Source organism: Bos javanicus, chromosome 9 (assembly GCF_032452875.1).
Source record: "Bos javanicus breed banteng chromosome 9, ARS-OSU_banteng_1.0, whole genome shotgun sequence".
NCBI classification, from domain to species: Eukaryota; Metazoa; Chordata; class Mammalia; order Artiodactyla; family Bovidae; genus Bos; species Bos javanicus.
Window position 1 is genome coordinate 89281269 of NC_083876.1, and position 18301 is coordinate 89299569.

An 18301-nucleotide genomic window follows, 5' to 3' on the forward strand; every position below is an offset into this window, starting at 1 on the left:
AATAAAAGACCTTATTTTATCTTATTTATTTATTTTTTGGCCATGCTATGTGGTATGTGGGATGTTAGTTCCCTGAACCCATGCCTGCTGCACTGGGAGTCTGGAGTCTTGTTCACTGGGCCACCAAGGAAGTCGCTAAATAAAAGACTTTAAGAGAAGGAAATGGCAACCCACTCCAGTATTCTTGCCTGGGGAATGCTGCAGACAAAGAAGCCTGGAGGGCTACAGTTGATGGTGTCGAAAAGAGTCAGACATGAATTAGTGACTAATCAACAACAAATTGTCTGGATAGAATAGTTTGATCATAAACATATTCTATTTAAGATTGAAAAATAATTTGTGTTATAATACAAAATAATTATTTACAAAAATAAAAGACTTTAAGAGGTGCTTATAGCCACATGGATGTTCATATTTTATTAAAAATAAAAATCCAAAGGCTTTAACCATTTCTTAATACCACACTTGTGATGTGTGTTCAGTTGCTCAGTCATGTTCAACTCTTTGTGGCCACATGGACTATAGCCTGCAAATCTCCTCTTTCCATGGAATTTTCCAGACAAGAATACTGGAATGGGTTGCCATTTCCTATGCCAAGGGATCTTCCTGAACCAAGGATCAAACATGGTCTCCTGCATCTCCTGCATTGGTAGGGGGATTCTGTACCACAGAGCCACCTGGGAAGCCCTACAATTGTGATATAGCAGGTAATTAAGGTATCTATATACTACACATATAATAGACATCACAATTGTTTTCCTACAGTTACTGGAATTACTTGGAGAGCATGAAAAGGCAGCCTTCTAGCTGTTTAAGAAACAGATCCAAAGAAAGTCTCGAATTTTAAAAGCATTTGTACTGCCCTGATCATTTAATAAGAAATTCTTTTCGTATTTTTTCTTTTTAACTAACTTGAAATATTCATTTATAAAAGTGTCCAGAAAATGTATTTTGGTTTAAGTCCACAAAAAAGCTTTTAAAATATATAAGAGGTGATAAATAACTGTGATTACTTGTAGATAACATATATCTACATAACACCTACCCATTCTTTCAGATTGTCTGTTGGGTATAGGGTAATACTATCAGTCTTGCAAAAGCTAATGCTCAAAAGTTAACTGGGAAATCAAGGTTACAGCTCCAATAAGCACTGAATGGTGATAGTGTATCAGGTGCTCAGTGCAAAGTAAAATAAAATGACTTGAGACTGGTCTTTTGGCTTCCCATGTGGCTCAATGGTAAAGAATCTGCCTGCCAATTAAGGGGATGTGGACTCGATCCTCAAATCGGGAGAATCCTCTGGAGAAGGAAACAGCAACCCACTCCATTATTCTTGCCTGGAAAATTCCATGGACTGAGGAGCTGTAGTCCATGGGATCTCAGAGTTGGACATGACTTAGCATCTAAGCACACACGCACAACTTGACTTTTAATTATATTAACATTCGAAGTCTTTCTCCCAATTAAATTGGAGCACAAACATTTTGAAACACCAGTGTTTGTTTGTGAGCTGGCCACCAACAAGTAGAAACTCGTTGGCAGAAGAAAAATGGAGAACGTGATTGAAACAGAATTTCAAGATGACTTGTTCTTCTCTTGGTCCTCTACCCAAAATAAGTTCCAGAGTATTCACTTAGTTCATCTTTTACTGTGTCTGTGATTACCAGGAACTATTTAAAAGTACCAAAGACACAGTGAATGCAATTTGAGAAAGGGAAACATGGGCCCTAGGGATTTGCACTTTTAACCCACCTCAGTCATGGCCAATAGACTAGAAAGCTGTTAAAACTCAGTGCGTTCTTTTATGCAAGAGGAATTTTAGAATAATGAAACAAGTTTCTATAAGTTGCACACCAGTTTCGCTGATTTTAGACATACACTGTGTACACGTACATGCAATCAGATCTTGCATTCAAGACAAAGTACTCAAAGAATCAATGCCAGGTTTTCAGATTCCAAGGGAAATGTTCCTTCCTTTCTGTATACTATACAACACAAGGGATACAGATGCAATGATCCAATGCAGGTCATTTTTCTAAGCCACAGATTTGAGATGATTCACCTGAGTATCTTCATTCTACCTGATAGGGTTGCCCCAGCAGTGGTCCTGCCAGCAACCCAGTCCTGCCCAATGGTCAAGAGCACTGCTCCACCTGTCCTCACTGTTGGCCAGTGCCCACCCTCCCCCAACCCCGGAGTTCCTCAGTTGTCCCCCTTTCCCATGTTCCCCCAGAATCAAACAATCAACAAATGCTCCCCTACTCATCTTGCCTTCCAAATATATCTTGACTAGGTTTTCTCTTCTCCATCTCCCTTGCCATCACCCTAACAATATAAAATACACAAATAATCTCTGAGTCAAATCCTGGTTTTAATTCTCAATGGTTAGATAAACTTGAGGCAATGGTAACCCACTCCAGTACTCTTGCCTGGAAAATCCCATGGACGGAGGAGCCTGGTAGGCTGCAGTCCATGGGGTCACTAAGAGTCGGACACAACTGAGCGACTTCACTTTCACTTTTCACTTCCATGCATTGGAAAAGGAAATGGCAACCCACTCCAGTGTTCTTGCCTGAAGAATCCCAGGGACAGGGGTAACCCCAGTGGACTGCCATCCATGGGGTCACACAGAGTCGAACACAACTGAAGCGACTTAGCAGCAGATAAACTTGGACAAATATTTAACTTTTTCATTGGTTTCAGATCTGTATCTAGTATCATAAGTACTACTATTAACAGCAACATGGTAATAAAACATGCTGAGTGTTTACTATGTTTCAGATACTTTGCAAAGTATTTGACACATTTTAACTCATTTTATCTACACAAAGCCCTAAAAGGCAGTTAATATGGACATGATTTAATAGTTGAGGACACTTAAGTTAGAGAAGGAGCTAAGGTTATACTGCATCAGGTGATAAAACTATCATACTATTATTATGTCAGTAATACACATGCAAATTTTTTTGTGAATAGAATAATGATACATAAATGCCTACAAATGTTTACAGATTTAAGAAGGCAAACTGCAGGAAGGCAGGGATAATTTGTCCCTCTAGATGGATATCTAGAAAATTCCAGTTCCTGGCTAATGGTAGATTTACTTGACATTTTATAGTACTTTTTTTCCTGAAAATCAAAATTTAACATCAAATGCTTGGCTCTAAATACATGTATTGCATAAATCTATTTTATAAATCTTCTATGTTTGCTAAAAATAAAGTTCAATTAAGCCTTGATTATTCCTCAAAGATGCTTTTTATTAGAAATGAAAATCAACCCTAAAGTTTATCAGTGGCTTTTACATTTGTTGAAGTTCGTAGTCCTAAGAAAAGTCGCTTAAGCACACAATTACTCAGTTGGTAGTGAAACTCCAGTCTGGGGCTAAAAGACAGTAGGTCTATGGAGCGAAGACTGGGAAGTAACAGAATGCATTTTTAACACAGATAGAAGTAATCAGGGCACGGCCACTTTCAGTGGCCCCCACCGGTATTATGTATCTAGGGTTGATTCTGTGTTACAGCACTTCCTGTATGCTTCTTTGGTCTTATGAGATGGTTGGATGGCATCACCAACTCTACGGACATGAGTTTGAATAAGCTCTGGGAGTTGGTGATGGACATGGAAGCCTGGCGTGCTGCAATCCATGGGGTCACCAAGAGTCAGACACGACTGAATGACTGAACTGAAAAGAACTGAACATCAACTGGAAATTAGCATTATAATGTGCCAGAAATATGGTTTTTACTGGTTGAATTTAAAGTTCTATTCAGTCCTCAGTCTGATTGGCTAGTTTCCTCAATGAAAAGCATAAAACATTTTGTTTTCTGTTCCTTGAATTCAATCTTGAATTCCTTGAATTGTTTTTCTGTAATGGTCATGCATTTTGTACCTTTGAAAAAAAGTAGGTCTAGATCATATCTCAGTAAGATCCTGTTTATTGTTGAATGTAGCTGGAAGATGGTGAAACACCTCTTGATAATGCCTTACCTGGAAATTTAGTATCTGCTGAAGTCTTTCCTTCATCTGATGACATCGCTGATTTACTACTGAGTCTAGCAAAGATAACCTGCCCAAGAGACAACCCAAAGTGTCTTCAATAACATCTCGGTTATCACCATTCTCCGGAAAGGCTTGGGAAAACAAGTTCTTGTTCTTATCCATTTCTTCGGACATTTCCTTAATATCTTTGGCAAGAGTCTGGGATTGATAAGAAAGTACATGTCAATGTTTAGATCTATGAATTTATATATGAGTCATTTCTTCAAAGACAGCCCATTACATTTCTCTTACTATTCAGTGATAATTATATCCAAGGCAAGATGGGACCACTTTCATACACTTCTATAAACATTAGGCAAGTTACTGCTGGAGAGATTTTTCTCAGAAACTTTATATCATTCACTAATAATAAAATATAATATTAATATTTGGTGAAAATATGAGTTTTCTAAAGTGCTATTTAGAAATTCATAATTATTATTTTTAGTCTGTTTTTCAAATATATTTATATATAATTCATATATTTCTATATCAAAGAATATTTGCGATATAGAACAAGGCTTCTACAGACTCTTCAGTGTTTTCTGCCTCCTACATACACAAAAAAAAGGATAAAAATTCAAAGCCTATGAGGGAGGGGATGTACGTATAATTATGATTGATTTGCATTGTTGTAGGGCAAAAACCAATACAACATTGTAAAAAAATTTAATTGTAAATCAAAAAACAAAAATACAAAAACTAAGTATCTTTCAGAGCTTGTTCTACTTAGGCAATTCTTTTCTGCTGCTTGGAAATACACATTTGTACCTTAGTAGAACTGTTTTATGCTTCACCTTCTTTATACATAACATTAATTATCCAATGTCAGCATTTTAAGTGCTTTGTAACATACCTGCAGACACAAGCTGCCACGCTTACCTCTTGGTTAAAGATGCAAGTTTCCGTCTCTTCTGGTAAAAGGGCTGTGGCAACAAATAACCGTTCCTCTACATCATCCAGCCAGGTAGAGGTGGCCGAGACCCCATCATACAACTTCTGCTCCAAGTCAATGTTCTGCTTCTTTGTCCCTCCACCCTGAGAAACAAAAGGGAAGGACAAAGAAGTCATTAGAGCATTTTGAGGAGTCAAAGAAAGATACCAGGATGAGATGCAGGGGTCCAGGGGCTCTGCCTTTCCAGTCTCAACAGCTCAGCTCAGGGGATGGGGAACCTCATGGGGTCCCAGATCCACACACCAAGCACACAGCCCCACCTGGGATGAAACCTCCTCGAAGACCTGGTTCAATCCATCCAGCAAAGACGTCACCGCAGATTTATCCTGGGCCTGCCCGTCGCCTTTGTACAGTGGCACGCCAGACAGGAGCCGATTGGGCCTGCTGTAGAGCTGGAGGCAGACAGGAGAGCTTCTTTAGGACCAGACGTACTCTGTCCAGGTGTTCTCATTTAGACATGCACACTGCAACAGATGCTGGAACAACTGTGTTTATGGAAACCTCTGCTAGAGAAAGACGACCTCTCCAACACACTATGTCCACTCAACATGGCAACCAGATTCAGCAGTGGCAATGTTTCCCGTGACGGACCAAAAAAGGAAAGAAAACAGTGGGGAAACTGCCTGAATTCTCATTATAGCCTTCCTCTCAACTTATCTTGGTTTTAACACTTCTTGTTTTAGTCGATCAGTTATGTCTGACTCTTTTGCAACCTGATGGAGTGCAGCCTGCCAGACTCCTCTGTCTGTTGGATTCTCCAGGCATGAATACTGGAGTGGGTTGCCATTCTCTTCTCCAGGGGATCTTCTCGACCCAGAGATCGAACCTGGGTCTCTTGCATTGGCCGGTGGGTTCTTTAGCACTGAGCCACCTGGGAAGCCCTGGTTTTAACACTGCTTATGATAACTAGGGGCTCTCCAGGTGGCACTAGTGGTTAAAAAAACCCCATTTGACAGTACAGTAGACATAAGATGCTGCGTTCAATCCCTGTGTCAGGAAGATCCGCTGGAGAGGGGCATGGCAACCCACTCCAGTATTATTGCCTGGAGAATTCCTTGGAAAGAGAAGCCTGGTGTGCTATCATCCATAGGGTCATAAACAGTCAGACACAACTGAAGCGACTCAGCACACACGCACGCACACATGCATGATAAAAGAATGCACCCGAAGTACTGTAACTAGATTGATCCCGTGGCTCTCATGATTCCTTTACTTCCCCCCTAAACTCTAGGTGGCTTCCCTGGTGGCTCAGATGATCCCTGGGTTGGGAAGATGCCCTGGAGAAGGGAATGACTACCCATTCCAGTACTCCTGCCAGGATAATCCCATGGACAGAGGAGCGTGGTGGGCTACAGTCCATGGAGTCACAAAGAGTTGGACATAACTGAAGCGAAAGAGCATAATGTCTCCCCAGTAAGGACCATGCTATGACCTAGCACTCAAACTCTTAAATGATGTTTCCAATCAAACTCAGTGCCCTATAGTTTTTTAGATCATCTCATCCTCATCTTGGAGAAGGCAATGGCACCCCACTCCAGTACTCTTGCCTGGAAAATCCCATGGACGGAGGATCATGGTAGGCTGCAGTCCATGGGGTCGCTAAGAGTCGGACACGACTGAGTGACTTCACTTTGACTTTTCACTTTCATGCATTGGAGGAGGAAATGGCAACCCACTCCAGTGTTCTTGCCTGGAGAATCCCATGGACAGAGGAGCCTGGTGGGCTTCCATCTATGGGGTCACACAGAGTCAGACACGACTGAAGCGACTTAGCAGCAGCAGCAGCATCCTCATCTTACTTTTCAGCTTGATTACTCATTATCCTCTAAACACACCAGCTTCATTCCCCACTGTGGCTGGAATGCCCACCACCCAACATCTCTCTGTAATCCACTGTCTTAAATTCCACATCACCCCTACAGCTGCTTCCCACTTTTTAATAAATTTTGTTTCCTTTTTAATCCCTGCTTATGGAGCCTCCCTGGCTGCTTAATTTTTCAGAAATGTAGAACACAGTTTCTTAGTTGTGTTACAGTACCTAGGAGCAGGAAGTCATACCTCATCCTGAAGCCAGGTGGGGTGTTCTGCACAGAGATGCTAAATGCAGTGAAGGTGAGCAAAGAAACAATGCTCTGAGAGAGGGAGATGCCTTTCAACCTAGTCTACATGAGGCCAGAAAAAGTAAATAAATAAAAGTGCCTGCTTTTACAATTGAGAATAGTACTACACCATCCAGTGTACAAACTGCCAGCAAGGTAATATGAGAAAGGAGGAAGTTTGGAGTTAAACACACCTATGTCCCCATCCCAGATCTGCCTCTTCTTAGTCATGAGACCCTGAGGAATCTTCTAATCTTCCCAAGATTTGGGTGTATGGGTGGTTCAGTGATAGAATTCTTGCCTGCCATGCAGGATGCCCAGTCTCATTTCCCAGCCCACGCAGCCACAGGGTCCCCGGTTTTTATTCTGGGCTTCCCAGTTGGTGCTAGTGGTAAAAAACCTATCTGCCAATGCAGGAGACATGGGTTCAATTCCAAGGTCCATAAGACCTCTAGAGGAGGCTATGACAATCTACTTCAGTGTTCTTGCCTGGAAAATCCCATGTGCAGAGGCGCCTGGTGGGCTGCAGTCCATGGGGTCACAAAGAGTTGGACACGACTGAGTGACCAACACTTTTACTTGACTTAGAAAAATCAGAAAAGGCTGCAGTCCCAGATGCAGGACTGTAGTGTTCCTCATAAACAAAGGAAAGGGGAAATCCTACAACATGCATAGTGCTGTAAAGCCCAGGAGAACTGTATCAGAAACTGGGAACTCAAGCCATGAGTCTGAGCAATGTTTGATCGGGGGTGTGAAGAAGCGTTCTTTCAAAGAGAGGTAGCAAGTCCAGGCAAAAGGTACAGGGACCTGTGTACCAGGTGGAGTCTGTCTCTAGGACAATGGCCTCTGGGAAGGGAGGGCTTCCTACTCCCCAGGACCAGAGCTGGTGACATTCCTGTGAAGGTGTTAGTCATTCAGTCATGTCTGACTCTTTGTGACCCCATGGACTGTAGCCCATCAGGTTCCTCTGTACATGGAATTCTCCAGGCAAGACATTCCTGTAGATGGTAGCAAAGAAGACTCCTGGACAGGGAGTGAGAAGGTATGAAATGCCCAAAATTTTGTACAAGGAAACAGAAATGAATGGCTCTGTAGGATTTATACAGGGTTCCCAGCAGATGTGGGGGACACATTCTGACCTCTAGACCGGCCCCCTGCAGGTCAATGGAGCAAGGTGCACCCGTCCGAGTTCCTGCTTCATCACCTCCTGCCTTCCCCTCTTCTGGTGCTCTGTAACTACTGATAGCCTTTCTCTCCCCAGCTCAGTCTCTCCCAGCTCCTAAGCTAATCCTGGCCAGATCAGTGACAACAGCAGCTCCCAAGATTGCCAGTAAAGGTCCTAGAATGTAGTCTGATGATGCTACCACTGGGGAGTTGGCCAGTGCAGAGCTGACCTGGGATCTGGGACAAGGCTTCTATCTTCACCACCCTACTGTACCACAGGTGTGGTGAGCATCATAGCCTTCCCCTATTAGATTTTTAAGGGGTGGATTCCTCTGACTCTCTGCTGTTCTCTGGCTTCTGCTTAGGCTGAACTAATAGCTGTTATCTGTCTGGAACCTTGTGTTGCTATACTTAATTCCACTGGACTTGGCTTGCTTGGTGGAATCAAGTCCAGCATCACACAAGGACCCGCCCATCTTGGGAACCGGCCTATAGAGGGTCGGTGACCACTGTAACTGACTCTGAATTCCCTTCCTTTAGCTCCACCGAGGTCCCAGTATGTTTCCCATTAAGATCTTCTGAAATGATTAAATACTGGAAGTAGCAATGGAAAATAAGATAACATGATAATTTACTGACAGATTCGTAACATTTCTTCTGGCCTGGATGTGTATATCCTTAGTTTTCAAAGCTGTGGGAAACAAAAGCGGAGGCGGGGCATTGATATTTAATGGTTTCTGCTAATGAGTCATCAGATATTAATCTTCTCTGAGAACAGTATCTAGCAGTCACATAAATGTCTACATATAAATATATAATTATAAAGGGATATGTGAAACAGGCTTGTTAAGAGTGTAGGATGAGTTGTTTGTTTTCTGTCTTCTTTTTGAATTGATAATGAAATATGGATTGCTGCAGTTACATTCATTCCCATAGCATAAGCTGCAAATCTTCTCTGTTAGTTAATATGGAAAAGCAAAATGTTCAGTACCATTTGCTCTTGTTCCTGCTCCAGAACATTCTGAAGTAGTTTCTGCTTGGTGCTAAATTCTTGATGTAGGCTTTCCCATTTCATTCTCATCTGGTCTTCAGCAGGTGATTTCTCCCCTTCCATCCCCAACTCCTGGGATAACACATCAGGTTTTTCGCTATTAGAAGAATAAATAATCTAAGTTTACAATGTGCATAAAAAGGCAATAAGTTCTAGGTAATTTATTACATGCACTAGATCTGGCCTCTACAATTGGAACCAGGTTATCTCAGACATTGGCTTACACTTTAAAAATATAAATTAAAATGGAAAACTTGAGACTAATAGTAAAACAAGTATATTCTTACTGATCTTAAAATTGAACCATGAGGACAATAAATTAAAAAAAAACTGAAAATAGCTCAGCATTAAAGATAAAAATAATTGTAACTTTTAGAATATGATATGATAGCATATGATCAGAGCAGTAGCCTTTGACAAAGAGCCCATAAATTTAAAAACCCTAACAATATTGCCTAGTCTATTGAGAGTTTTTACCCTGAGTCTAAAGAAAATACTACAGACCAGGTTTCAGGACATGGAGCAGGAGCACAGAAGGTGGAAGGAAGGCACGGCAGTATCATCCTTAAAGAGGCAACAGTGTGGCCTCTGTGATGACTGTGGGTTTGGAGGTAAGACAGATCAGGGTTCCATTACAGAATGTTAGATCTGTAACTTTGAGCAATTTGCTTCATTTCTCAGAGCCCCAACTGTCTCATCTTTAAAATGAAGGTCGTACTTACCATGCAGAAGTATGAAAATTAAATTTAGAGAAGAGACGAATAATGCCTCTGACCCTATCTGATAAAAACAGCCACTAAATCAGGGGGGCCTGACGCTGATGGTAATGGCAATGATAAGAACCTGGGAGACTCTAGACTCAGTAGGTCCTAGTTTGTATGTAGGGGTTTTGAAGTCCTAACTAGAATCATGTCATCCAAAAGCCGTATTATGCTAGAGAGTAATTGTTATTTTGATGGAAACTTTTGATCAGTTGAAGGAAAAAAAATAAAAACCTTATTGGCAGAATATTACCCACTACACCAAAGCCAACTCATTTCAGATTAAGTATTGAATGCAATGGTTTCTTCAAGTAAGTTTGTTGAAGAAAGCCTTAAAAAAGGATCTATAAGGCTATGAGGCAAGAGTTCTACTTCTAGGATGTATCTTAGAGAATCTTTCTCACCTACACACTTAAAGAGATGTGAGAAAGTTAAGTTCAGCAGTACTAGTAAGGACTTCCCTGGCACTCCAGTGGTTAAGACTCTGTGCTTCCACTAGAGGGGGTGCAGGCTTCATCCCTGGGGGGAACTAAGGCCCAACAGGTCGCAGGAAATGATCAAAAATTAAAATAAAAAATGCCAGGAAAAGCAAAAAAAAAAAAAAAAAGGCAATAGTGTAAAGGCCCATCAAGAAAAAAACAGGTGAGTTGTTATTATCACAAGATAAAATACTCTGAAGCAGTTAAAATGAAAAAACTAGATCTATATGTATCAACATGCATTGATCTAAAAAAGTAATACTAAGTTAAAAAATAAAACGGATACTTCTAATTTTGTTGGTTATATTAGTCTCTGGATTTGCTGCTTTATAAAAATCTTTTAAAATAAAAAAAGCTTTAAAATTCTTTTCCCTGGTGGCTCAGTGGTAAAGAATCCGCCTGCCAATGCAGGAGACGGGGGTTCAATCCTTGGTCTGGGAAGATCCCACGTGCCATGGACTAACTAAGCCCATGGGCCAACTAAGCCCATGAGCCACAACTATTGCTCTAGAGCCCAGGAACCACGAGAGAAGCCACCGCAGTGAGAAGCCTACGCACAGAAACTAGAGAGGAGCCCCTGCTCGCTGCAACTAGAGGAAAGCCCAAGCAGCAACAGAGACCCATCACAGCCAAAAATAAATAATTAAATAAAAATCACTTTCAAAAATTCTTCTGAAATTACATTTCTTTATTGTGTTCTTTTGAGATGGTAGACTATCGTAACACTTTAAATTCATTCATGTTTATATAACAATTTAGTATTTGAAACCAGAGGATATTTAATATCTATATAGTCTTATATTCAATCACTGACACATAAAATGCCACAAGCAGATCAGTTTTAAATTAGAACAAGCTTTTCTTTTCATAGAAAATATCCTTCCTTTCCTTTGATATTTTTATTGATTAATTTCCAGTTGAATTTCCTTAGTACTCTTGGAAGTACCCTTCAATTCTCCAGTACATCACAAAGTGGTGGTGGAGATGATTTACTTGCTCAGTTGTGTCCGACTCTTGCGACCCCGTGGACTGTAGCCCACCAGGCTCCTCTGCCCATGGGATTCTCCAGGCAAGAGTACTGGAGTGGGTTGCCATTCTCTTCTCCAGGGGATCTTCCCGACCCAGGAAACAAACCTGGGTCTCCTGCATTGCAGGCAGATTCTTTACCAACTGAGCCACCAGGGAAGTCCCACATCACAAAGTACTTCTTTATTCAATGAATCGGTAACCATGAAGCAAGTCACGCCGCTCCCAAAGGGATTTTTACATAAACCAATTCACAGTTGCTAGTCTTAGAAAATCAGCTAATAAGTTGACGGCTGAATATATACTCTTTTCTCCACAAATGTTATTCTGTTCTTTTAAAAATATATACATGTTTTTCTTTTAGCTTCTGGATATTATTCAATTTATGTTTGTTTGTTTGCTTGGTATATTTACCCGAGGCTTGAAAGGCATGACTGAACTGTAATCAACTAGATTTAAAGATTTTTCTAAAGAATTTGCATAAAAATTAAAGAATTTATAAGCAGTCATTAGACTAAATCTTACACAGAGAGCCAGTACTGAACCGCAGATTTCTCTTTAAAATAGTCTTAGATTTGAAAGAGCAATTTATAGTTGTTTGTCTTTCATCTGGGCCCTTTCCAAAGCTAAAGGCCAAGGAAAGAAAAAAAAAAAAAAAATATGGCAAGAAAGCTGCAGAAGGTTCTTACAGCTGCTTTTCATGACTCTACGTATGAGGAGGAAGCAACGTGTGGACGGGTTCTTTGTAAAAATAGAGTTTGGTAAAAATATTCAGAAAACCATGAGGGGTGAGTAAACATCTTAGAAGAAGCAGAAACAGGAAAGGCAGAGTGGCAGCAAGTCTCGACTTAGTGACCATGGAAGAAACAGAGTTCCTCATTTTAGATTTTTTTTTTAAATTAATTTTATTTTATTTTTAAACTTTACAAATTGTATTAGTTTTGCCAAATATCAAAATGAATCCACCACAGGTATACATGTGTTCCCCATCCTGAACCCTCCTCCCTCCTCCCTTCTACATGCTATGGTCTTCTCAGCATTTCTAAGCGTGACCGTAACAGAAGAATTTTTAAAATTCCATTATATTTTAACACAATTTTTACAGTATTAGGGTTATTTTTATGGAGTTCCTGATTATAGATGTTATAATCTTATTCATCTCTATTCTTTTAAATTGACTATTAGCTGTTATCAATATTTTTTATTCCTTTTTCCCCCCTTGAATATCTTCCTCTTTCCTAGATGTAGAGACATATATAGTCAACACTTTTGTCATATGTCAGCAACGTTATGTCAGCATTAATTAAATTTAAAAAAAAAAGAAAAGGAAAGAAACTCCCCAAAGCTGACCTTACTAAAGTTATTTTTGATCATCTACATCTAGTCTGGGTCTTACCCGTACATATACTATATACTCAATTTTATATCACATTTGTTACTTGATATCACAAACTGTTATTGATATTGCTACGTAATTTTTGTTAAGATTATATAGGCAAAAATATTTTCTTAGGCTTTTTTTTTTTTACTAATAGGAATTTCTGTCTTTCTATATGGTATTATAAATAGTATTTCCAAAATCACCTTTATAATATGCATTTCCTCCAAACAAACGCTCAGAACTGAGATCACTGGAGTCCACGGGATTAAAGCTATTTGAGACACGGTGGTTGTCAAAGGATGCTACTACCAAATTTCAACCTTTGATACTGCACAAACACAGAGGTTTTGCTGAAACGTTTTTTAATGTTTTAGATTTTAAAGATAGTTCTCCTATGTATCTTTTCAATTGACTTTCACAGTGTTCACAGCCTTTCTGTGATGATGGCAGTCAATTATTAGTCTCATTCTACTGGTGAGCAAATGAAGTCTCGGGGTTGAGTTCCTTTTCCAGGGTTACACATGTAGAACCAGAATAAAACCCAGACCTGCCTCAACACAGGCACACTTGCACTCTGCTTCAGTTTCTTTTCCTTCCTACCTTTTAAACCAGACTCTTCAACTTGAAAATTCTCCCCTTTCTTTAAATTTTCTTTCAACACTTTACTTTCCTGCATGTAAGACTTTCAGTCTCACTCCAAACCAGGGCTCAAAGCTCAATGACTTTATATATAGAAATTATAGAAATAGATCATCAAGAAAAGTTCCCTGGTGGACTAGTGAAAAGGACTCCAGGCTTTTCACTCAGGCTTTCCAAATTCAATCCCTGGTTGGGAAACTAAGATCCCACAAGCCTCATGGTGCCATCAAATTAAAAAAAAAAAAAAAAAAAAAGTCAAGATACTTACAAGACACATACATTTATTTTTCAGAATGATATTAGAGGAAGATAGATAAGCTCTTGTAAGGAAAATGTTTTGCAGTTAGGTAAAATCATTCAGTCATAAACATCATGAATCTAGTTTTATAATGCATTTATTATTTGACTTTCAAAAATGTACTATTAAATAAGCATCATCCCTGATCAGATATGCTACAGAAAGGAAATGGAAGTCAGCCATTGTAATTACTAGTTATGCTGCTTAACTAAATGTTCAAAATACAAGATTTACAAGTAAAAATGAAATGATTAAATTTTTTCAAAAGATGTTCAAAATAAAATTTTAAGGAAGATGTTTACTTTTATTATTGTTTTGTCCACAGGGTATGTGAGATCTTAGTTCCCTGACCAGGGATTGAACACAGGCCCTTGGAAGTGAGAGCTGGAGTCCTAACCACTGGACCATTTTTCAAATGTCAGGACAACAGCAGTAAGAAGAGAATAGCAGACTGTCATCAGAGAAATGTAAAGCAAAACCACAGTGAGGCACCACCTCACACCTGTCGGAAGAGCCGTCATCAAAAAGACCATACGTAGCAAATGTTGCTGAGGATGCGGAGAAAAGAGAATCATGGACACTGTTGGGGGGAATGTAAATTAGTGTAGCCACTATGAAAGACAATATGGAGGTTTCTCAAAAAGCTAAAAACAGAACTGCAATAGACTCAGCAATTCCACTCCTGGGTATATATTTGGAGAAAATAAATTCTAATTAAAAAATATACATGTACCTTAATGTTCAGATAAAGCAACCTAAGTGTCCATTAACAGATGAATAGTTAAAGAAGATGTGATGTGTGTACACACACACACACACACACACGGAAAACTACTCAGCCATAAAAAAGAATGAAAAATGCTTCTATTTGCAGCAATACAGATAGACTTGGAGGGTATTATGCTTAGTGAAATAAGTCAGACAGAGAAAGACAAATACTGTATGATATCACTTAAATATGGAATCTAAGAAATAAAACAAACTGGTGAATTAACAAAAAAAAACCCCAAAGAATGAAAGAAACATACCCAACACCACCAGAGGTCTCTGCAGCTGAGTGTTGCGTTAGAATTTCCTCTCCAAGGCTGGCTACTGACTGCAGGAGGCTCTTCTGCTCTGCCAATTCCTGTTCCAACTCCTGCTCAAGGAAAAGGAAAAATAAAAACATCTTTGTTACTTTATGATTATTGTCTCCAAACACAGTTGTATGTCTAGAAAATCCTCAGACAACTTTGGTACAATAGTATGTTTTTAAGTTAGCACATTCATAAAAGGTGCGGCTTAGGTAACTGTTCAGAGGTGCCTCCAAGTCCCCCGTAGCTTTCTTTGGCTTTGATAAAATAATGTCTAAATAATCTTGGGGGGGGGCGTGGTGCTGGTAAAAATAAAGAGAAAAGAAAATTTTGCTTGGCAATGGCGCCCCCAAGTGGTCCAAAATGCACTTTCACTTTTCAAAATCTAATACTGCCCTGTTCAAGCTGAAAGAGATAGAGAGAGCAACAGCTCTCTTCAATTTCCCACTTGCTTGATAAACTGGATCACCACTGGACTCAGTTTTATTTTTTCACTATTGGTGAAAACGTCTCTACTCTTTGAGAAATATTTTAATATGCCATATCCATAAAGTGAAGGTACTAATGAGATGTCATTCTTTGAGTAATCAAAAGATGTCATTCTTTGAGTAATCAAAGCTCATTTGCTTCATAGGCAGTAATTTGCAATCCTGTTTTGTGATGGCATCTACTTGAGAGTTGAAAGCAAATTTCATTAAAAAAAAATGCAACTTTTTGCATATTTACCAATCCTCAGAGGCCTTCTTGGGGCTTTTATTATATATAATAGACTCAAATTGGGGCAAGCTAGAAATAGAGGGCAGATTATAATTGAGTTACACTATTTTAAAACTAAGCTTTTCTTAGAGAACCAACTTTAAAATGACCAGTTTTCCCAGTGGTCACAAGTAAATGGAAACAGCCAGGTTCTGCTTCTGTCCAAAATGAAGATACAAGGGCCCTCTGTCTTCAGCACAGAAGGAACTTGTCCTTCTAAAACATTTCTCTCAAGGTGCATGCTTGGCTGATCTGCAGGCAAAAGAGGCGGGAAGTGCGTTACTTTTTGTTGCTGGAGGCTGCTCTGTCGCTGGTGGGTCCATGCGCTCCGAGCTTGAGCCAGCCATTCCTGAACCCCGGGGCTCTGAGTGGCAGCCAGGTCAGCATCGCTCTCCTCCTTCTCCTGGGCTGTCCCCTGCTTTTAATGAGGGAGAAATCAAGAGTCATACTACCCACAGGAAGATCTTAACCAAAACAGAGTGATGGCTCCTTTAGTGTGGTCTGAATAATAAAACCAAAGTGACTCCATTTGGATGTGAAACCACATTTTTTTAAAAAAAATGGTAACACAAAACCCATGGAATTTATTATGGCATTTGCAGGAAGGAGAACAATAAATAGATTATTATACTCAGAAATATTAAGGGAGGGGGGGAACTGCCATGTCGAGGCTAGGCTTTTTAGCTGACTGATGTGGTCAGCAGACATTATTCTGGAATTTCTTCCACAAGAATATAACTCTAGGTCTTACTCCCTTTCCTATCCCCACCAGGACTAGACTCCACTGCCATCTGTTGCCACTCTGGCTTCAACAGAGTGTGGCTAAAGGAGAAAGCCAAAGTAACTACCTATTACCTGGGCAGGGGTTTATTATTCCTGCTAGACTATTCCGATGGAATTTAACAGGCCCTAAAATACTGCATGGGCTTCCCTGGTGGCTCAGTGGTAAAGAATCTGCCTGCCAATGCAAGAGACGTAGGAGACGTGGGATCAATCCCTAGGTCAGGCAGATCCCCTAGAAAAGGAGATGGCAACCCACTCCGGTATTCTTGCCTGGACAATCTCATGGACAGAGGAGCCTGGTGGGCTACGGTCCATAAGTTGCAAAAGAGTTGGACAGGACTAAACAACAAACAAAATATTTTGTATTAGAATGGAATTAGTTCTGAGTGAGCACCTTTCTACTAACATGTATTTATATGCCAAAGGATAAATTACACCGTGTTGGTAAGACGCATTCACTAAGTGCTTATCAGCCCCCACTGTGTGTCAAGCACTGTTTGGGGCACTGGTGGGAATTGGAGGGGATTTATTTGGCTCAGAAGCCAGACAAAGGCCCTGCTGGGATGACAGACAATAAATAGACAAGATAAACTGGGATGGTGATAAGATAAACTGGGATGGTGATAAGACAAAGAATGTGAAACTAGAGAACGGAGTGGAAAGTGGAGGGGGCGGTTTCTTAGGCTGGGTAGCAAGGCATCTTCAGAGGTGACAGCTGTTTTGTGTGTTGCCAAAGACGGGGGCTTCCCTGCTGGCTCAGATGGTAAAGAATCTGCTTGCAATGCAGGAAACCCAGGTTCGATTCTTGGGTTGAGAAATCCCCTGGAGGAGGGCATGGCAACCCACTCCAGTACTCTTTTTTGGAGAATCCCATGGACAGAGGAGTCTGGCGGGCTACAGTCCACAGGGGTCACAAAGAATCAGACACGACTGAGACATGACTGATATTGACTGACTGAAAGATGGGGTAGGGGCCTCTAGGCCTATGGAACCACTGGAGCAAAGGCCAGAGGGGCAAGAAACTTGGTGTCTCAGAGACAGTAGAGGAGGGGCAAGTATGATTGGAGCACAGGGAGGGGCTGGGGGCAGGCACATAGGAAGGGAACGTTCTTGGGGGTGCTTGCATGGAGGCATCTACTGAACCGCTGCCCCCCTGGCCTCTGTTCTCTGCCAAAAAAAAAAAAATCTGACCTCAGCATGGGGTTCAGCCACAACAGCTCACCCCGCCTGACTGCCCACGGGACCCTTCCTTTCTTTTTCTTTCCAGAATTTTACACTAACTCTTACAGAGAAATAGATGGGGTCTGTTTCCCTCTGTCTTACTTAATAGAATCTCACGGTGAAACTAAAATGTTTGAGATCATTTGGTATCCGCACTTGAGGCGCAGTGAAGGCAACAGTGAAACCTACAGGTACCATTCATATTTATACTTCATTCCTTCCCGGATTCTGAACCACCTCAGCTCACAGGTGCTTTCTTCCCTTGAAGATGACCCAGCTCCCCAGTAGAAGAATGTGCTTCAGATAGAACAGTGGTAGCGCCGTTGGTCTAAAACATGCTACCTGCATTTTGCAGGATCTTCAGAATAGATGACAAGTGTTCAGTAGGCTCCCCACCCTCCCAGGAGCACCTCTTTCAGGCAAGCAGTGATTTTCCTGAAGGCGGGATGTTTGGGGTGGTCGGGCATTCCTCCAGGATCGAAGCCCACACGTTTCTGCATGATGCAGAGTTTTCCCATCTGAGGATGCTTCATTGACCCAGAATAAGCTCTGAGATGTGCTGGCTTTTCCAGGC

At 40.7% G+C, this 18301-nt stretch overlaps 1 protein-coding gene across 18 annotated transcripts in view; it reads right to left on the reverse strand.

Moving 5' to 3' along the window:
- The window catches only part of SYNE1 (spectrin repeat containing nuclear envelope protein 1), a 497963-nt gene that overhangs the window by 137187 nt on the left and 342475 nt on the right, over positions 1-18301 (reverse strand). For 11 of the 18 annotated variants that reach the window (XM_061428348.1, XM_061428354.1, XM_061428353.1 and 8 more), the window contains 6 exons: positions 16007-16141; positions 14923-15032; positions 9251-9407; positions 5257-5388; positions 4924-5079; positions 3991-4200 (listed from right to left, as the gene is read on the reverse strand). In XM_061428348.1, coding sequence (XP_061284332.1) covers positions 3991-4200; positions 4924-5079; positions 5257-5388; positions 9251-9407; positions 14923-15032; positions 16007-16141 — 900 coding nt within the window. The remainder of the gene's footprint in view (positions 1-3990; positions 4201-4923; positions 5080-5256; positions 5389-9250; positions 9408-14922; positions 15033-16006; positions 16142-18301) is intronic. The other 7 variants (XM_061428349.1, XM_061428346.1, XM_061428342.1 and 4 more) reach the window with 3 other exon arrangements.